The 22,201-nt window shown below is 40.8% G+C and overlaps 1 protein-coding gene and 1 pseudogene across 3 annotated transcripts in view; one reads left to right on the top strand and one right to left on the bottom strand.

Annotated features, from left to right (window-relative positions):
• Positions 1-20,452, bottom strand: part of CBFA2T2 (CBFA2/RUNX1 partner transcriptional co-repressor 2) — a 140,286-nt gene extending 119,834 nt beyond the window's left edge. For 2 of the 3 annotated variants that reach the window (XM_020902527.2, XM_070472544.1), the window contains exon 1: positions 20,270-20,452. In XM_020902527.2, the coding sequence (XP_020758186.1) occupies positions 20,270-20,303 (34 nt within the window). In that variant the 5' untranslated portion in view covers positions 20,304-20,452. The remainder of the gene's footprint in view (positions 1-20,269) is intronic. The other variant, XM_020902529.2, reaches the window with a different exon arrangement.
• Positions 3,053-3,866, top strand: LOC110143025 (small ribosomal subunit protein uS5 pseudogene; annotated as a pseudogene).
• Positions 20,453-22,201: the final 1,749 nt, after the last annotated feature.

The raw sequence follows: 22,201 nt of genomic DNA, 5'->3' as shown, positions 1-22,201 counted from the left end.
GACATGGAACAACAATCTGGTTCCAAATCAGTAAAGGAGTACATCAAGGCTGTATACTGTCACCCTGCTTATTTAACTTCTATGCAGAATACATCATGAGAAATGCCAGGCTGGATGAAGCACAAGCTGGAATCAAGATTGCTGGGAGAAATATCAATAACCTCAGATATGCAGAAGACACCACCCTATGGCAGAAAGCAAAGAAGAACTAAAGAGCCTCTTGATGAAAGTGAAAGAGCAGAGTGAAAAAGTTGGCTTAAAACTCAACATTCAGAAAACTAAGATCATGGCATCTGGTCCCATCCCTTTGTGGCAAACAGATGGGGAAACAATGGAAACGGTGACAGATTTTATTTGGCGGGGGGGCTCCAAAATCACTGTAGATGGATGGCTGCAGCCATGAAATTAAAAGATGCTTGCTCCTTGGAAGAAAAGCTGTGATCAACCTAGACAGCCTATTAAAAAGCAGAGACATTACTTTGCCAACACCTTGCCAACAAAGATCTGTCTAGTCAAATCTATGGTTTTTCCAGTAGTCATGTACGGATGCGAAAGTTGGACTATGAGGAAAGCTGAGTGCTGAAGAATTGATGTTTTTTAACTATAGTGTTGGAGATGACTCTTGAGAGTCCCTTGGACTGCAAAGAGATTCAACCAGTCAATCCTAAAGGAAATCAGTCCTGAATATTCACTGGAAGGACTGATGTTGAAGCTGAAACTCCAGTACTTTGGCCACCTAATTCGAAGAATGACTCATTTGAAAAGACCCTGATGCTGGGAAAGATTAGAGGCAGGAGGAGAAGGGGATGACAGAGGATGAGATGGTTGGATGGCATTACCGACTCGATGGACACGAGTTTGAGTAAGCTCCAGGAGTTGGGAGATGGACAGGGAAGCCTGGAGTGCTGCAGTCTATGGGGTCACAAAGAGTCAGACATGACTAAGCGACTTAACTGAACTGAACTGAATATATTAAGCATTGTGTTGGGGCTTACCTGGTGGCTCAAGTGGTAAGAACCCACCTGCCAATGCAGGAGACACAGGTTTGATCCTTGGTCCGGGAAGATCCCACATGCCTCAGGGCAACTAAGCCTGAGTGCCCCAACTACTGAGCCTGTGCTCTAGAGTCCGGGAATAGCAACTACTGAAGCCTGCACACCCTAAGAGCTTGTGCTCAGCAACAGAAGAAGCCACTGAAATGAGAAGCCCACACTCCACAACAGAGAGAAGCCCATGTAGCAAAAAAGACCTAGCACGGCCAATTAAATATATACAATTTTACCCGCATGTATAAATATATTTTTCATCAAACTCTTTGAGAGGACTTCCTTTTGTTCACTATTGTATCCCTGACACCTGTACAAAGCAGGATTCAGCAAAATGTTAAAGACTGGTGAGGATGTAAAAAAAAAGAAATTCACATAGATTGCTGACACGAGTATAAACGGTGCAACATCTCTGGAAAACCTTTTGGCAGTATTCACACTCAATGACCTTCAATTCCACTCCGAGGCATGTACCCAACAAAAAGTCATACACACATATACCCAAAGACATAGAAGAATATTCTTTGGAGCATTATTCCTAATAGCCAAAAACTGGAAATAATCAAATGTCCACCAACAACAGAGTGGTTAAATTGCAGTATATTTTTATAGTGGAATTCTATACAGCAATAAGAAAAAACTGTTGACACAAGAACATGGGTCATTACTGTTGAACAGAAGAAGCCAGACAGAATATACAACATATGACTCTTATTTATATAATGTTCCTTTTTTAAAAAAAAAAAAAAAGAAGAAGAAGAAGACAAAGCTGATGAATGGAAAGAGGTCAGGATACTGGTTACCCTGGGAGAGACGGAGGGATAGTATCTGGCAGGTGAGAGGTGGGTTTCTGAAGTAGCTGCTCTTAATATTCTATTTTTTTGACCTGGAAAGTACAAGTATGATCACCTTATGAAAATTTATTGAGCTGTACATTTATGATTTGTGAATTTTTTTTAATAAAAAGTTTACCAGAAAAGGGAAAGCTACAGGAAAAAAGAAACATTATTAAACTATCTTCCAAATGGTTAAAATTATTCCATTTATCTTTTTTTTCCCCTCCTTTGTTTGGTTGCACCATGAGGCTTATGGGAATCTTAGTTCCCCAACCAGGGATCAAACCCATGTCTGCTGCAGTGGAAGCACAGAGTCCTACAGGGAATTCCCTCCACTTATCTTTTAAACATCTTTTTGTTAATAGCCAAAAGCAAATTTATTTTCATTTAAAACATAACTCAAGATTAGGTGATTAGTTAAAGCCACATCTTCATTCACCTATAAACTGGAATCCAAGTGTTAAGAAAATCAACCTAAAGATCCTTTCTCACTACACAATACTGTTAATATCTAACTAGATACAAGGACCGATTCAAATGAGAAAAATTTACTCATCTGTTACTGACAGACCTTTCCCCAGTGGTTTCTATTTTCCAATGTCAGCATTCAGGGTAAGTTTAATAAAACCTTTAGCCCTGTTTTCTTCCTTCATCTGTGGAACCAAAATCAGTGTCATGTTCTAATATTTAACTGGCATCAACTGTCTGCCTGTTTTCCCTATAATCGAGAAGCGGGTTCACACGTAAACAGGACTGATTTCACAAATGCATAAACATACAAAGAGATCCTTTCCTTAAAATATATCTGTGCTCCACACACAGCCAAACCCTTGCACAATAAATTAACTCTTCAGCAGCCTCCAAGCTAAAAAGCTGAAGTGAAACCAATTAAGCCCTAATGGGATCCCAACTTCTTATTTCTGAAAGAAGTCTTAATAGATCCCTCTAAGTTTATAATCTTTATCAACCATCCAGCTAATCCTGTTAGACTCAGTTCCAAATCTGCGTGTCTGAAAATGTGCTGCAATCAAAAAAGCTTTGATTACTGCATTTACAGCTTTCACTGCCACAACCAACATGTGCTTTAAAAAACTGGGAAATTTCAATTGCTTCAAAATGGAAATAACAGCCTTAATTAGAAAAGATGGCACTTCTCTGTAAAAACACCAAATGGCAGATGATGCTGGTGCTGTGGGAGGGCCCAGAGGAGGCCCCCAGGGGCCCTGGAATGGGAGGCCATGGTACTTCTGCGGAGGCTTTGGCAGTGGCATCTGGGGCCTGGGTTGAGGCCAAGGCAGAGGTCGTGGACCTCGAAGAGGCAAGACCGAGAAGACAAGTGGCTCCCCATTACCAAGCTGGGCTGCCTGGTCAAAGACATGAAAATCAAGTCCCTCAAGGAGATCTATCTCTTCTCTCTGCTATCAAGGAATCTGAGATCACTCACTTTTTCCTGGGAGCATCCCTTAATTAAGCAGACCTGTGTTGACCAGCAGACCAGGTTCAAGGCATCTGTCACCATCGGGACTTACTACGGGGCATGTCAGTTTGGACATCTACGGAGGTAGCCACTGACATCCGTGGGGCCATCATCCTGGCCAAGCTCTCCATCATCCCTTTGTGATGAGACGGCTACTGGGGGAATGCGAATGGAGCCCCACACGGTCCCTTGCAGGGTGAATGGCCGCTGTGGCTCTTTGCTGGTGCACCTCACCCCTACCCCCAGGTATCATCTCAGCCCCAGTGCCCAAGAAGCTCCTGAGGATGCTTCACCTCTGCCAGGGGCTGCACTGTCACCTTGGGCAACTAACTTCACCAAGGCCATTTTCAACACCATTTCCAAGACTCACAGTTATCTCACCCCTGATCTCTGGAAAGAGACAGTATTCACTAAGTCTCTGTATCAGAATTCACTGACCATCTTATAAAGACCCACATCAGAGTCTCTGTGCAGAGGACCCAGGCTCCAGCTGTAGCTACCACATAATTTTATATGAGAAAAATAAAGTGAATGAAACTAGAGGGGGAAAAAAAGATGACTGATAAATTGTCGTCTCCAAACTTTGCATGTCCTAATAGTCTGCATAGTTATCCTATTCACTTTGGCCACCAAAAGGAATAAAGAAGCAGTTGGTAAAGGTTGTAAGATACAATGTCTGGTGGATGGTCTGAGGATTTTATCCTGAGGGTTTCCTCAGGATTTATTGCCTTTTAATTCATGGACACGCAGATTGTGGAATGAGAAGAACCTCAGAGATCCTTTATCTTTTGACTTTCTATATTTAGAGCATTCTTTTGCCTCAACAAAAACCTGCACACCCTTTGTGTACACATAAGGTGCTCAAAATGAGTTCAAGGACTTAGAGGCAGAAAGAGCAGAGTACTTATTCTTGGTCTTTGTGCTGATAAAAGCAGTTTCATAAAATGAGAAGTTGTTGTTTAGTCACTGAGTCATGTCCAACTCTTTGTGACCCCCATGGACTGTAGCCCACCAGGGTCCTCTGTTCATGGGATTTCCCAGGCAAGAAGACCAGAGTGGGTCACCATTTCCTTCTTCGGGGGATCTTCCCGACCCGGGAATTGAACCCATGTCTCCTTCACTGGCAGAGAGAGTCTTTGCCACTGAGCCACCAGGAAAGCCCCAGGGAGTGGGTAAGACCTCACCCAGGATTTCATGCTAACATCGGGCAATCCATCAGCAGTATATGCATGCAGTACAAATGTCTACACAAGACAGTTCTCCAAGCCAGGCTTTTTATAGCTGATAATACAGTAAGTTTACAGTACTAGGCAAAATGTCACCATCTCAGAGTCAATGTGATAGATGACTCCTCAGTGAGTCTAACCTAGGAACAAATTCTTTAGCCTGATACCCAGTGTCCCACAGTTCTGCCTCAACCTGCCTCGACTCTTGCTTTTACTAGTGCATCCTGTACCTCCAGACCAAGAGTTGGTAACTATGGCCATTTCCCATCCCACTCTTGTACAAACCCTGCTCACGGCCCATTTCAGTAATGGCTATAGGCATTACTATAGAATGGCTAGCAATTTCTATATTTTTAAAGAGTTGTTAAAAAAAAAAAGAGGACAAGAATGTGTGACAGAATCCATTATGTGTTCCATAAAGCATAAAATATCTATTATTAAGCTCTTTACAGAGAAAGTTTGCCTATTGCTGGCTTATTCCAGTATCAGGCCCTGGCATGATTTCTCCCTCTCTGTATTTACCAATCCAAGATGGACCCACCCATCAAAATGCAACTAAGTAATATTCAGTGAAGCCTTTCTTGCTACTTTCAATGAGATACATTCTTCCTCTTTTAAATCCATATCCTCTATCTCCCTTAGCACACTATATCCCTTCTAGTTTCCAAACCCAAAACTGAAACACATGGCCTGACAAAGCTATTGCATTAACCAAAGTTATTTTACAGCTTCAGTCTTGCCCTCCAAATCCATCTTCACAGAGCCACTAGGGTGCTCTAATTAGAATACAATCGTAACAATGTCATTCCCTCATCCTTTCTGTTGCTCTCCATTAGCTATGGAATAAAATCCAAGCATAAACCCGTTCCCTGCCTGGTTCTCTAGTCTCATCTCCTACCCTTCCTCACCCAGCACATTACACTTTAACACATTTACTTTCAATCCCTGCCCCCCAAACCTGGTCCAGACTCAGCTTTCCCATCTTACCCTTCCTTTACTTGGGTCACACACTTTGTTGTTAGAAGTAAAAAATAATTGATACATCATCTCTGGAGAGTAATTTGGCAACATCTATCAAAATTATACAAATTGTACCCTTTGTCCAAGCAGTTCTACTTCTAGGAATCTAGTTGGCAGATTTATGAAATGGCATTTTTTACAAAGCTATGCAGCACTATTTCTAACAGCAAAAGATTGGCATGTAAAATGTTCATCAGTAGTGGACTGTAGAAAAAAAAAGTATTATGCATCCATACAATGAAATACAATGCAGAATGACGAAGTTCTTTTATCTATGTTATTATATGGCCTACAGGAATATAACTGCAAAAATACAGTAGAAACTGGTAATGCTGGCTGCCTCCAAGGAAGGTAAGTGTTGGCTGGAGTACAGAGGTGAGGGAGACAGTTCACTAAATAACCTTTGTACCTTTTAATTGTTGAATTATGTAAATATACTACCAGTCCAAAAACTGATATTTTTTTAAACAGTTGTTGGAGAAGACTTTTCTGAAACACACCCATACATACATGCACATACGTTACGTGAGATGCCCATCAGTGGTGGTTCTTATCATGCTATTAATACTGCTTACCATTGATAATGAAACATCAATCTGTTCCTCCCTCCACCATTGAACAACTTTTAAACTTCACCTTAGAATTCTCTTTATATCTGCCAGCATCCTGTACTAGGGGCTTAATAAATGTTCCCCTGGTCAGGGAACTATATCCCACATGCCACCACTAAATAAACAAAGTATCTTTTTTTAAAAAGTTCACCTTCTAGTATAATTAGCTTGGGTCACAGTAGAATACAGATATTAGGCCTCTCAAATAAATGATTTATTGAACTTAATTAGCAGAACAAAGAGAACAAAGAGACTCAAGAAAAAGATAACAATTGATTCTAGGATTTCAAATTACTATTTAAAAACCATGGCTTTAATGGAAACTCTCCTTATTTACCTAATCATTCCTCACAGTCCAATAGTCACAAAATTAGCATGGACTATTTAGAGACCTATAGGATGCTCAGAACAAGTCAAGTGTTGGTATTCACGACTACAGTTATGTGCTCAGTGGCTTGGAGGCATGTGTGGCATCCCATCTTCTCCCCAAGAAGTTCACTACCTCCATCAACTGAGCCAGAATCTTTGCTTCACTATTTCCCAATACAACTCTACCCAAAAGCACCAATTATAAGAGGAAGAGATGGACAATCACTGTCCAAACTTAATTAAAATCCAGTTGTCAAAGCTTTCACTACAAGAGCGATCAACAAAAATCTATGTTAGGACATAGAGGGCAAGACAAACTGGAAGATCTTTGAGGACAGAGACTGAATTTTATGCACCTAGGAAGCCCCTCAGCTAACAGCTGCACAATATAGTTGTTAAATGAACATCTTCACTTTAGACTATAAAGGGGATTTACTTTATCTGTACTACTTAAATATCTAAAATATATTCACACATTACAAAATCACTGATGTAATAACACAGTATCTAGAACATGCTTTTACAATTCCTCAATTGATTCTCATCTTGTCAGGTAAATAGGGATGGTATGGCTGTCCCCTTTTTACAGATGATAAAAGCCACTCAAAATCCAAATATGAATTGTCCAAGGTTGCATTGTTTGTGAGCTGAAGGTAAAAGGAAGCACTAGGATGATACCCATGTTTTCACTTACTACACATCTAACCAAAAAGAAAAGAATGTCCCCTCACAGATCCAACTCCCAAAACCTACACCCTTGCATTCTACCTGTGTGATAGTGACCAAATCACCTGACTCCTGAACTTTATATGAAATAAGAGGATGGGAATACTACTACTCACTGATTGCTGTAAAAATCAGATGGGTGAAAACTGTTCTGACATTTCAGTGGTAGTTGCTATTATTTCTGTTAATAACATGTAAATAAGAAATGACTGTGTTGACTCCAAGAGAAGACACTCCATATTATAAAAAAGAATATGACTTTAAGTAGAAACTAGACAACTAAAATTGATTTTACCCAAATACACTGTTTCCTTAACAACTAATTCTAAAACAAAGTAACAACTAATTCTAAAACAAAGTAAAACACCAAATGGAACTCTCATACATTACTGGTAAAAATGCAAAATGGTACAGTGTAGCCACTTCAAAAAATACTTTGGGCATTTCTTAAGAAGTTAAACATGAAATTACCTAGAACCCAGCGATCCCACTCCTAACTATTTACCCAAGAGAAATGAAGATATATGCGCAAAAGACATAAATGTTTAGAGCTTCATTCATGTCATCAAAACAGGAAACAACCCAAATGTCCATTAACTGGTAGACAGACTGATTTAAAAAATTATAGTACATCCATACAGTGGAAGGCTACTCAGCAATAAAAGGGAACTACAGATATATACAACACAGATGATTTTCAAAACAATTATAGTAAGTGAAAGATATCAGATACAAAGGCTACATATGGTACAGTCTCATTCATATGACATGGAAAAGGCAAAAAACTAGAAAGAAAGATAGAAACCACTAGAGGGGCAAAAACTAGTATGGTACTTAGCAGGGGCTGCTAAATGAACAGAAAGGAGCATGAGGTAACTATTGGGGATGATGGAAATAAACTATATTTTGATTGGTGTGATGATTACAATTGCATATATTTGTCAAAACTCACAGAACTATACCCTTAAAAAAGAATAAAGTTTACTATATGTAAATTATACCTAAAAAACATGACTAAAAGAGAAAGAAAAACTAAACTACTCCATTTACACATCTGAGGGAAAAAGGAATAGTTAAGTATCACAATATTTATGCTCAGTTTGGTTCAGTATTTGCTTAAGAAATTTTAGCTAAACCACCTAACATCGGCTGGGTTAAACCTCTCTGAGGAGGTTTTACAAGTATACCCTGTTTTCAGAGAAACCATTCTCTCTCTTTAATTATTAGTTTAATTATTTTGACAGTGCTCACTCCAGTAGTCACTACCACTTGACTTTCATTCAATACCACCTACTTCCTTCCAATGCTCTCCCCATTCCAAAACTCCAAGAAAGGTAACCTACAGTTCTCACCTACAAATATATCTGAAAAATGAGCACACTAAAATTCCTTATTTGGAATTTCAAAGGCAAACCACTCAGTAGCAAATCACTCTGCCTTTTTCACAAGAAAAAAATATTTAAAATTTCACTATGTCTCAAAACCAACCAGTCATATATACATATATACACACACATATACATCAAATTTCTGTAAGTTGAATTACATCTTAAATCACTGAGAAGTTATCCCAAAGTAACTTTTGAGTCCAATATACTGGCCACATAACCCTGACTAAAGACAAAAAAACTATAAACAAAGAGGTGGCAAGAATACACAGAAGAACTGTACAAAAAAAGATCTTCACGACCCAGATAATCATGATGGTGTGATCACTCACCTAGAGCCAGACATCCTCAAATGTGAAGTCAAGTGGGCCTTAGGAAGTATCACTACAAACAAAGCTAGTAGAGGTGATGGAATAGCAGTTGAGCTATTTCAAATCCTGAAAGATGACGCTGTGAAAGTGCTGCACTCAATATGCCAGCAAATTTGGAAAACTCAGCAGTGGCCACAGGACTGGAAAAGGTCAGTTTTCATTCCAATCCCAAAGAAAGGCAATCCCAAAGAATGCTCAAACTACCACACAATTGCACTCATCTCACACGCTAGTAAAGTAATGCTCAAAATTCTCCAAGCCAGGCTTCAGCAATACATGAACCGTGAACTTCCAGATGTTCAAGCTGGTTTTAGAAAAGGTAGAGGAACCAGAGATCAAATTGCCAACATCCGCTGGATCATTGAAAAAACAAGACAGTTCCAGAAAAACATCTATTTCTGCTTTACTGACTATGCCAAAGCCTTTGACTGTGTGGATCACAATAAACTGGAAAATTCTGAAAGAGATGGGAATACCAGACTACCTGACCTGCCTCTTGAGAAACCTGTATGCAGGTCAGGAAGCAACAGTTAGAAATGGACATGGAACAACAGACTGGTTCCAACTAGGAAAAGGAATATGTCAAGGCTGTATATTGTCACCCTGCTTGTTTAACTTATATGCAGAGTACATCATGAGAAACACTGGGCTGGAGGAAGCACAAACTGGAATCAAGATTGCTGGGAGAAATATCAATAACCTCAGATATGCAGATGACACCACCCTTATGGCAGAAAGTGAAGAAGAACTAAAGAGCCTCTTGATGAAAGTGAAAGAGCAGAGTGGAAAAAGTTGGCTTGAAGCTCAACATTCAGAAAACTAAGATCATGGCATCCGGTCCCATCACTTCATGGCAAATAGATGGGGAAACAGTGGAAACAGTGGCTGACTTTATTTTTCTGGGCTCCAGTATCACAGCAGATGGTGATTGCAGCCATGAAATTAAAAGACACTGACTCCTCAGAAGGAAAGTTATGACCAACCTAGACAGCATATTAAAAAGCAGAGACATTACTTTGTCAACAAAGGTCCGTCTAGTCAAGGCTATGGTTTTTTCAGTGGTCATGTATGGATGTGAGAGTTGGACTATAAAGAAAGCTGATGGAGAAGGAAATGGCAACCCACTCCAGTATTCTTGCCTGGAAAAGTCCATGAACAGAGGAGCCTGGCGGCCTGCAGTCCATGGGGTTACATGACTGAGCATGTGTGCACGAGAGTGGAGGGATATGGGTTGGTAGCAATAAAGTGGTAGAACTAAAACAAACAAAAAAAAGAAAGCTGAGCACCGAAGAATTGATGCTTTTGAACTATGGTGTTGGAGAAGACTCTTGAGAGTCCCTTGGACTGCAAGGAGATCCAACCAATCCATCCTAAAGGAGATCAGTCCTGGGTGTTCATTGGAAGGATTGATGTGGAAAATAAAACTCCAATATTTTGGCCACCTGATGGCCACCTGACTCATTTGAAAAGACCCTGATGCTGGGAAAGATTGAGGGCAGGAGGAGAAGGGGACGACAGAGGATGAGATGGTTGGATGGCATCACCGACTCAATGGAGATGGGTTTGGGTAACTGCGGGAGTTGGTGATGGACAGGGAGGCCTGGCATGCTGCGGTTCATGCGGTCACAAAGAGTCAGACACGACTGAGTGACTAAACTGAACTGAACTGAAACTGATTTTACAGTAACATGGGTTAGCAATCTTGGAACTATTTTCAGTATATTCTAGGTTTGGACAAATAAATAATATTATGCATTATGTGAGTTGGGTTTACAATCCCTAGGTAAGAGAAGGGGCTTAAAAATACAGGAAAAAATAAGATAAAGTCTAAATAAACTGTGGTATTGGAGGTGTTAGTCTGAACACACAATTCTGAAACCAAGTTCCCTTATCAAGTTTATGATCAATCTCTCTATCCAAAACTTTATTCCCTCTCTTGTACACTCTGGCCTCAAGCCTGTGCTAACTGAACACTAATCAACAAGAGTCAGATGACTAAAACTGCTATTGCTGACAACATCATTAAGCAACTAAAATTGCTATTAAGGACATGATCATTAACATACAAACTCAGGTTGCTTCTCCAGCACAAGATGAGTGGTCCCAGAGCCATAGACCACTATGAATGCAGAATCGTGAACCAGAGACATCCTGACTTCCCAAACTACAAATAAGAAATGTTACAGTAACATCACATGACAATTAAGTCCCAGCCTCTTTTCTTCCTGTAAAACATAACCCTAACTCAAAGACCAGGTGGGTTTGAAATCCTTACTTTGCTGCAAACTCCCATTGTCAAGAGTTTCACTTTCAGTACTGTGGGCACAGGAGCCCTTTGTTCAGTTTCAGTTTTTATTATATTTAGATAAAAACAGAAATAAACTTAGATATATGTGTGTGTATATATATGTATGTGTATATACACATAGATTTCTAAGCTCTGCCCATTGAAAGGATCTGAAAGCAATGACAACCCATAGCATTGAGCATACATAGCAACTAGATCTTGATTTCTAAATAATTTTCTCCACTAACAGAAATTAGGAGAAACATCTTAGAGAAATAGCTGATTCCAAAGTTCAGGTAGGAAGATAAGCCTGGAACATCTTTTTTGTGCCAAAAAGGAAGTGGTTCAAGAATGTGAGGAACTTGGCAAAAGCTAGCTTGAAGGGGTTCCCACTGCCAAATCTGGGACAATGTGAAAACCACAAAAAATAATGACAGTAACAGATTATGACCTACTGCATAAGAATCCATATTAATACATACAAATAAAGGTAAGAAAATGCTCTCCAGCAGAATATTAACCAATAAGCAAAGAATAAAACTGATAAGCTGAAAATAATAAAACTGATTAGCAAAAAATAAAAACTGATAGCACAGTTCTGTAATATGAAAGCACAACTATCATAGTAATAACTGACTCAGGCAAACATCATCAATAGAAGCTACAACTACTGGATAAAAGTTTGATGAAAACAAGGTATTTACACGGAGTCAGTATCTCCCATAGTATTACTAATTAAAAAGGAAAACATTAAACTCTATAGTGGAAAAACCTGACAGACATCATCTTAAATAAGTGATCAAAGTTAACATCATCAGTACTGAACAAATGGATATCAAATGCTTCCTGATATGATGCAATGAGAAGGATATAACATTACTCTGCAATATTCCCATCAAAATGCATAACCTGAATCTATTCATACGGAAGGCAAATTCAAATTATTGAGAGACACTCTATGAAATAAATGGCCTATACCATTCAAAAAAGACAGGATCATGAAAGATAAGGCTGAAGGGTTCTTTCAAACTGGAGATCAAACAAATATTTTATGCAAATCCTGGATTGGATCCTAGATAAGAAAAGTTTTTCCCTATAAAAAACACTGAAACAAATGGTAAAATTTGAATAAAGTCAGTATATTAGATGATAATAATATTATAACCAATCTGTATTTCCTGATTTTGGAAAGAACACTGTTGTGGTTACATAAGAGAATGTCTTAGTTTACTGAAAATACATATTATCATATTTAGGGTAAAGAAGTATCATATGTGTAACTTACTCTAGCTTCAAAAATTAATATGCATATATAAAAAGAATATAGGGTGGAAAAGGAAATGGCAACCCACTCCAGGATTCTTGCCTGGAAAAGTCCATGGACAGAGGAGCCTGGCAGGCTGCAGTCCACGGAGTTACATGACTAAGCATGTGTACATGAGGGTGGAGGGAGATGGGTTGGTAGCAATAAAGTGGTAGAACTGAAAAAAAAAAAAAAAAACAGGGACCTCCCTGGTGGTCCAGTGGTTAAGAACCCACCTTCCAGTACAGGGATGCTGGTTCAGTGCTTGGTAAGGGAACTAAGATCCCGCACGCTTTGGGGCCACCAAGCCCCCAAGGCGCAGCTGCTGAGCCCATGGGTCGCAACTAAAGAGACGCCCTTTAAGGAGGAGCTTGTGAAAACCTGAGCTCCTAAGCTCCTAGCGGCTCCAGGCAGCTAGTGAATGAAGGCCAGAGGAGCTAAGTCAATCATCTCTTCCCCACCTCTCAGAACCTGCCTCTTCTAAGCCACTGCTACTTTTAATTTAGGCCATTAAGACTTGCTTTCTGCCAGCCTCTGCCCTGTAAGGTTGCTGTGACTTCTCAAGAGAGAAACAAAATGAATCATAATCACTTTCTCAATATTAAGGACAAAGAAATACTGCCATATTTTTGGTGGAAAAAAAATCACTAGTAAAATATCACTAGTGTTTTAACTTCTATGGGGGATGGGAGAGGGAGAGGATAGTGGTAAAGAGACAGTAAACCAGCTAAAAACTATGTGAAATAAAGGAAATGGTGATTTTGATTGGTGAAGCTCTAGGGATATAAGGTAACAATGAATAAATCTGTGCTATTGGAATGTCTGTTCTCATGTGGCTTCAAAAATTAAAAGCAGGCAGGACCTCTGCATTGAGATGGCTAAGTTAACAAAGGAATAAGGGAAACATCTGTATGAGAGGAAAAGGTCAAAGCAGTGTGTCAAGGGAACTCTGCTATGCCTGGTATTAACATTTCACTTGAGTTGCTGGAGAGGTCAGATTACATGTTTGTCGCCATCAACTAATTTAATTGAAAGGTCTAGCCAACTCCAAAGCTATCAATTCAGACAGAAGGATACCTAGCTCCGAGTACCTCTGAGTTTTACTTTGATTTCTGCATTTAATTACAGGAATACAAAATAGAGGGGCAGAACCATATTTTAAAGAGCCACATTCCAAAGTAAAGGTTCACTGCATAGGCTATACACTATATTTGATGAGCCATATTTGACGAGCCATATTTGACAGCTCCTCACAGGGCCATGCAAAATTAGCATGGACATTTCTTGGGCTTTTGATGTTCACTGCCATCATGTGCTTCACTGCTAAAATCAGGAAACATATGGGATGAATTGGTAAAGGCTGCTGAGAGTTTCTGCTGCCTTTTTGTTTTCTGTTTTTAATTCATGGCTAAGGCCAATTCAGAATACCTCTAAACAAGACCAAGATCTAATACAGCACTCTTTAAACCATATCCATTCCCAGGATATTTTTAAATAAGAAAAGATGTTAGGGAAAGAAAGGTGTTGAAGAAAAATGATGGGAAATCAAGTATCTTCAGGGAACACTGGGATCCTTGGGAACATATGTCTAAAAAACCTATAGTTTAGCTAGTGAAAAGAAGAAGCCACATGGTAGAGAGTGAAAAATGTGGGTTTTGGACTCAGATCTCAGTGAATTCAGTATCAGGACTGAACTAAGTGTGAATAGTGTGCCTGCTACTGGTTAACTGTGTGACCTAGGGGAATTTATCTAACTTCTCTGAGACTTATTTTCTCATCTGTACAGAGATATTAACATTCTCTCAAGGATGTTTTAGCAATTACATGAGATAACATATGTGAAAGGGGGTTGGTTCCCAGGTGGCGTAGTGGTAAAGATTGGCCTGCCAATGCAGGTGACCTAGGTGGCTTGGGTTTGATCCTGTGTTGGGAAAATCACTTGGAGTAGGAAATGGCAACCCGCTCTAGTATTTTTGCCATAGAAAATTCCATGGACAGAGGAGTCTGGTGGGCTACCGTCCATGGGTTCAAAAAGAGTTGGACACAACTTAGTACAACATACATGAAAAGTGCCCAGCAGAAAATCTAGCAAAGACTTTTTTTTTTTTTAAAGAATTCAACTGGACTTAAAGTCAGATTCAGTTGACATATCTGCTATAGACTCATTTTACAAGTTTAATTTATGATACCCCAACTGCTATAATTTCAGATAGCCTCAAGGCCTTGGAGAGGCCTGAGACAAAAACCAGAGACAGAGGCAAAAGTTACTTAACCAGCCATAATAAAACCCAGAGACAGACTCTGTCACATGTAAATATACTAGCTCATATTGCACATGGGGCCAGTCAATACAGCACCAGAAAGGCTCCTCTCCTCTTTTGTAATTTTACTAAAGCAGAAGCAATAACTAGGGGAGAGATTCTCCCTCAGCCTTTAAACTTTCAGGGATTTTAAGTAAATCTTTACAATTGAATGATCACTTTCTATGAAGTTCAAAACAGTACTCTAAAAGTAAGAATTGAGGCTAAAACCAGCAGGTAAGAAATCTTACTTCCCCATCTTTCCTCCTGTTTTCCTTACCCTGGAGGAAGTATGAACTCAGGGAATTAACTCATCTTTATCCAAGTGCTACATGCATCCACTGTACTCTTATTTAAACCACCTTTCCGGTCTAAAAGCTTTCAGCAGCTACCTTAATGTTAAGAAGTCAGGCTCTGTAGTCACAAAAGATTTAGATTTTAAACTGTTCATTTATTAGCTCTATGTATTTCCAGGTGGCACTAGTGGTAAAGAACCCACCTGCCAATGCAGGTAGATGTAAGAGACGTGGGTTCAATCTCTGGGTAGGGAAGATCCCCTTTAGGAGGAAAGGGCAACCCACTCCAGTATTCTTGCCTAGAGAATCCCATGGACAGAGGAGCTTGGTAGGCTAGTTCACAGGGCTGCACAGAGTCCTATGCATAGGACAGCTGCATGACTGAATAGACTTAGCATGCACAGATGAGATCTGAGTCAATTTCCTAGTTTATAAAAGAGGATATATAACTAAAAGTAAAGGATTAAAAGGCAAAAGGTGGCCCAAAATAAACATTCAATATTAGTCATCATTATTATTAGGCAAGAGTTAACCTCATTTATAGATCAAATAAACAAACAACTGAGTCTCAGAGGTGGAATAACTTCCCAGTAGAATGGAACCTCAAACCCAAATCTGCCTCCAAATTCTGCTTTTTCCATTACGCCAAACAACCTAACTCATGTATGAAAGTGTAAGTTTCTCAGTTGTGTCCAACTCTTTGGGACTCTATGGCCTGTACAGTCCATGGAATTCTCCAGGCCCGAGAACTGGGTAGTCTTCTCTAGGGCATCTTCCCAACCCAGGGATTGAACCCAGGTCTCCCACACTGCAGGCAGATTCTTTACCAGCTGAGCCACAAGGGAAGCCCCAGAATACTGGAGTGGGTAGACTATCCCTTCTCCAGTGGATCTTCCTGACCCAGGAATTGAACCGGGGTCTCCAGCATTGCAGGCGAATTCTTTACCAACTGAGCTCTCAGGGAAGCCCTATCTCATGTCTATTCCTGTCGTTTTAAATAGGCTACTAACTGCAATTTAACTAGTCTTTATTGTGTGGTCACAGGTTATGGGAGTTTTTAATCTTATTCCATTTTTTCTTTTTCACATCCTAATAGTTTGGGAGGAAAACTGACTGAACACACAGCAGGTGATGACCAGGTGAAAAGACGAGACCCAGTTTCTCCTTGTCAGTATCCTTACCTGTAGTAGCCTCTCTCCTCTCCAAGTGCGTTTGCTGCTTTTAAATCTGCTACGATCTGAGCTCAAATAAGTACCCTAAGACTAGTGAGAGTACCTCTAAGCCTGAAGAACAAAGGAAATACAAACTTTCCAAACCAGAAGGAGCGAGTCATCCATGTAGGGAGAATTACCTTCAGAAGAGTAACAAGGGACACAGCTAGACAGAGACAACACTCATAGGAAGGGAGCAGGATAATTGAATTCCATATCCTCAGATGGGAAAAAAGCCAGCTGATGAAGTCTAAGTCCATCAGCTTCCCAGGGTGGGAAAGGATGGCGCATGGACCTAGAGGAGCCGACAGAAGGGACCTAATTCCCCCAGAGAAGTCTTCCTGCTGAACCTTCACATCTCTTCTTCCATCGTAATGGCTAAGTGCCAGATAAGGAAAGATTTACTGAATGTGACAGTTCTCACCCTTTTGAAGAGTAATGTTTATCCACCATAAAATATTTATGGGTGAGTTTTTCACTAATTGAGTATGGTCATTTATCATCCCACTTGTAACTGTTCAGAAATCTTTTAGATTCAAGAATTTACCCATCTTTCTCCACATGTATGGATTTTGCGCTTACCTACTAGGCAAATTAAGTCACAATAATGCATATACTATCACAACCCTCAAGAAACTTAATACTTAGGAGTTTGCACTCACATCTTAAGATGTCTTAAGAAGACAGAAGACAGAATGAGTGCCACCAGAGAGGAAAGAGCTGTTGGCCGTGAAAAGTTCTAAGACAGGTTTCTTTGCCATCCAGCCCCTGGCAGGCATAACTTCAGCCAGAACTCACTGTTATCTATTAGCAAGGTTTCCCACAGGTCCAGATCTGAAGAACTACTCACCAAGCCCTCAACAGCCCTCAGTTTCCACTCTATACCCTCAGCCAATAAGGTTCATGCCTCATCTTCCTGGAAAGTCCCTCTCCTTCCAAATGTCACCTCCTTACCTGAACCTTACTTGGACCCTCAAAGAACAATTACAATGTGTCTACTCTGCATTCCCAAAAGCCTTTAAGAACTTAAAGTACTTTATCATTATCCTTGTATTTGTGCAGGACCTCTACTAGATTAGGGCTTCCCTGGTGGCTCAGAGAGTAAAGAATCCGCCTGCAATGTGGGAGACCTGGGTTCAATCCCTGGGTTGGGAAGATCCCCTGGAGAAGGGAAAGGCTACCCACTCCAGTATTCTGGCCTGGAGAGTTCCATGGACTATACAGTCCATGGGGTCACAAAGAGTTGGACACAACTGAGCGAATTTCACGTCACTTCACTTCTACTAGATTGTGAGATTCCAAGTCATCTGTATCCTTAGCCACTAATTAACAGCACTCAAAATAGTAAGTCAGGCCCAGTGTAAGTATTCTACATATATTAACATTACATTCTACTAATATGTACATTACAATAAGTCATCACAGTAAAACTGAAAACAAGATGACAGGAACTCTCTTCACAATTTTACAAGTGAGGAAAATTAAGTGCACAGAAAGGTTAAGTAGTGCTGAAAGTCTCAAAGCTAGTAAGGACTGGACCCCAGGATTTCAATCTAGGCATAACTTCAGAACTGAATTTCAATAGACATCATGGGTTGAGGGGAAGGTAGGACTACAAGATCAATGGTCTCCACCACAGGGAGCACAGTTATTATTCACACTGGGGTATGGAAAACCAAATACTGGCACTTCTACTTATATTTCACTTCATCCTTTTGTAAAATGTCTATTTTTGCACATGTTATAAAATGTACATAATAGACAGTACAGTCAACACTGTAATTGTAACTTAAACATTCATATAATGTGTGTGCATACTCAACCATATTTACTGATACAAAGAACATTAAAACCATTTGAGGCCACTATTCTAGACCATTTCCCCCAGGGACTCAGTTCCCCATTCTCTCTGCCTAGCACTTCAGTTAAAAAACATTAGCCAATCAAGACTATAGGTGAACTTCAGAGAGGTAAGAGTTTGCTCTTATTTATATTTGGAAGCCCTACATCAGCACAAGGACCGGGTGCTTAGCAGATGGTCAATATTGAACCTAACTGCATCACGAGAACCTCACTTTAAAAAATTCTCTTCAGGAAAAAAAAAAAAAAGTCTCTCGACATTTTAATGCAACTTATAAATACTTCCAGATTAAAAAAAAAAACATACTAAGCACATTGCCTAAAAATGTTATATAGAATTCTCCTAGGAACACTATAAACAAACAAAAAACAAACCTTAGTTACATAATAGAACCAAAAAATTGTACTTTAGGGCTTATTTTAAACAGAAAACTGCATAAAAGAGAACTGGGCATTAAAAAAAAAATCTAAGTTTATATTAAAGGTCCTTTCACTATACAGAGATAGTGTAACTTTGCCAGACCTAAAGGTCACCTCTGTTGGTTTCTCCCAAGTTAAACTCCAAGAGGAATAGATTAAACTTTCCAAAGCAACAACTGCAGACTTGACTATGAAGAGGCATTAACTGGGTCCACCTACCTACTCTGCATTTCTTCAATCCAACATTTAATGGGAATCAAACAAAGAAGAAAGGCTGTGTAAAGCCCCCCTTTTATGAGAGGAAGAACCTAGCCTCTGAGGCTAAATCCACAAGGTTCCTCTGGTCCTCAGCTTCATCCTCTGCACAATGGGCATACACAAACATTTAACTCTTATCTATGTTACCAGGATTAAATGAGAGAAAACATGCAAAATGGATTTATCTGTTCCTCATTGAACGTGTCTCTCTCCCTTCCCCCAACTAAAACTCAAAGCTTGAGTTTGGTTTATCTAGTTTGTTGCTATATTCCCAGGGCCAAAATGGTATCTTTTATTTAATAAATGATTTAATAAATGCTAAATGAATAGAATGCAAAATGCCTGCTGCTCAAAAAATGTTGGCTATTACGGCTATTACTGCTAACAAGAAACAATGAAAATTTTATTGTTAAGAGACCCACACCTCCTCGAAAGATCTCACGTTTCTAGGAGGTACAGTAGATAAATGCTGAAAAGGAGAAATGGAGCTAAGAAAAACAACTGGATCATAAAGTAGGACTAACCTAAAATAAAATTAAAATCTCAAATAAATACACCAATCAGAGCTGAATTTCGAGCTTTCCCGAGTGAGGTTCACCCTTGATGAGGTTTAACAGCGATTACAATAATGACAGTTTTCACGCCTGTGTGTGCCAGAGCCCATGTCAAGCCTCCTATGTGGCCTCACAAAACCCTGAACCAGGGTGGGGAAGAGCTGATGATGTTCTTCTCGCCTTCATTTTGCAGAAGGGGGAACTGAGGTTCAGAGACCCAAGGTCACCGCCTGTAAGCGGAGAAGCCGCAATGTGAACCCCAGCAGTCAGACCCCCGAGCCTGCACTCAACAGGCCCCTCAGAGGGGCCATCCTCGCCTCTTCCACCATCCGCCACACACCCCTCGAAATTGGATGTGTGTAATATTTCTCCAGGGCCGGACTTAGTGGCCCCGGCGCCAGGAGAACAAAACAATCCTTGTCCGCCGGCAAGTTAGATGGACGCCGGCCCGGCCGGGGCTCCGAGGCCGCGGTGCCCAGAGACTCGCGCACACCACGAGCTCCGAGCTCTCGAGCCGTGCAGGAGTCGCCTGGGCTGCCTTGGGATCCCGGGAAGGCCCGGCCCGCCGGGTGACCTTGGATCTGCCGCCCTTCTTGGGGCCTCAGTTTACCAGCCTGGCCTCGCGCCGGGGGCCTCCCGGGAGCTCGCGCCTGTGGAGCCGCAGGCCTTCACACGCCCCCCTTAGCCGCCCGCTTTCCCGCCCCGCTTACGCTGGAAGGGGGCCGCTCCAGGGACGCCCACCATCGCCCAGCGCCGCTGCCGCGCACCTCGCCTCCACTCGCGGCCCGGGTCCCCCGCAGGCACCGCTGAGGGACCTGTAGCCGCCAAGCTCGCCGACCCCAGAGTCGCTGCTGCCTCCGCCGCCGCCGCCGTTAGGCCGCGCGCCGCCCCGCCCCCCAGTTGGCCCCGCCCCGCCCGCCAGGCACGCCCCCGCAGCGCGTTCTCGCCCGCCAGACCAACGCACGCGGAAGCCTGGCCCCTAGACCGACTCCCACTAAACCCCGCCTCCTAATCTGCTCCGCCCCTTCCGCGCGAACTATTACCCTATCCCGGCTCACCCTGCTCCCCAGTCCCGCCCCCCCTGCGTCACTCGCGCCCATCACGTGCAAGGTCCACTCTTCAGGCTTAGAGATTCCAGCTGTGGCCAAGGCAACTGCCAGAACCCAGAGGCGGAGCCTTAGGGGGCGGAGCTTAGGGGGGAGGGCGCAGTGCCTCACCTGAGTTCTCCAGGTTAAGGTCCTTTCGCCTTTGCGCCTGTTTTTAGGCAACTCACTTCTTCCGACAGTGTTCCAATATTTAAAATGTCATGATCATAATGTTAATAACTGTTACCTGTTACCGAGCTATTTTTATACACTCCATCCCGTTAATCCTTACAATGAGCAAGAGAACTATTATTATTTATTCCCCTTTTCTGTACATGCAGATATGGCTTACCCACCAACCAGGTTGCTCACTAGGTACAGTTAACAGAGATGGGATTGGAAGCGAGGAACTTGTGATTTCAGTACTTTGAGCTACTCTGAAGTATTCTACCTCCCAAAGTCTCTAAATTAAAACAAGAGATTAAAATTTCCAAACTCCTCTATGTACAAAGATACCAAAAGCAAAGTTCTTTTAACTATACTTGTCTTTTGCAAGCAAAAGACTGAGATAAAATAGTTGCAACATACTCAACAAAAAAATCAATATTCAAAATAAAGAGCTCCTTACAACCAATAAGAAAAGTAAGATAATTTAATAGAAAAATGGACAAAGAATAAATAGACAATGCACAGAAAAGAAAATCTGAAAAAGTAATAAACATTTTTAAAAGATGCTCAGTCTTTCTAATAATCAGGACAACACCAAACAATGAGTTGCCATATTTCATGCATTAGATTATAAATTCCACTGTGGGTCTCCATCCCAAAGAAATACTAGCTCATGTGCACAAAAAGTTGTGTAGGAAAGAAGGTTATGCCAGAATTATTTACGACAGCAAAAAGTGGAATTGACTCAAATGTCCAATGTGGAAAACTAGTAAAACAAACTATGGAGAATAACATGCAACATTTAAAAAGTAGGTAGATCTACTTGTAATAAAAGGTTGCCAAGACATACCTGTTAACTGAAAAAGCAAATTCAAGTTCCATATAGTTATTCTTTTGCTTTATTTCCAAGTTTTGGATAATTGGATAATTTTTCTTAACACCTACATACTATGTACACTCTAAAATTGTGCTAAATCTAAGCCCACACGCCAGAGCCAGACAAAGTGGATATAAATTATAGCTCCATACTTACCAGCTATACAGACCTGGACAAGTCATCCTACATTTCTAAGCCTAGGCAAGTAGTTCACAATAGTACCTAGCTTGAAAGATGGTTGCATGAAAAGTACAATGCCTGTTACATTTTTTAAATGTTATACTTATTATTGTATGCACTTTTCTTTTTTTGTTGTTGTTGTTAATCTCTTTTCCCTCCCAGTACCGAGCCTCTACCCTTCATGCCTGGAAGTTGTTAACACAAAGTAGGTGCTCAAAAAAAGTCTTGCTGATGCATTCTATTACCATTTGAATCCTGCCATATACTGCCTTGCCTTCTCTTGACACTTAGCTATTTGGAATATAATAATTGAGCAACATTTGAAGTATTTT

The sequence above is a fragment of the Odocoileus virginianus genome, chromosome 9 (assembly GCF_023699985.2).
Source record: "Odocoileus virginianus isolate 20LAN1187 ecotype Illinois chromosome 9, Ovbor_1.2, whole genome shotgun sequence".
Taxonomy (NCBI): domain Eukaryota; kingdom Metazoa; phylum Chordata; class Mammalia; order Artiodactyla; family Cervidae; genus Odocoileus; species Odocoileus virginianus.
Note: the sequence above shows the minus strand (reverse complement) of the source record. Positions and strands in the feature narration are given on the sequence as shown.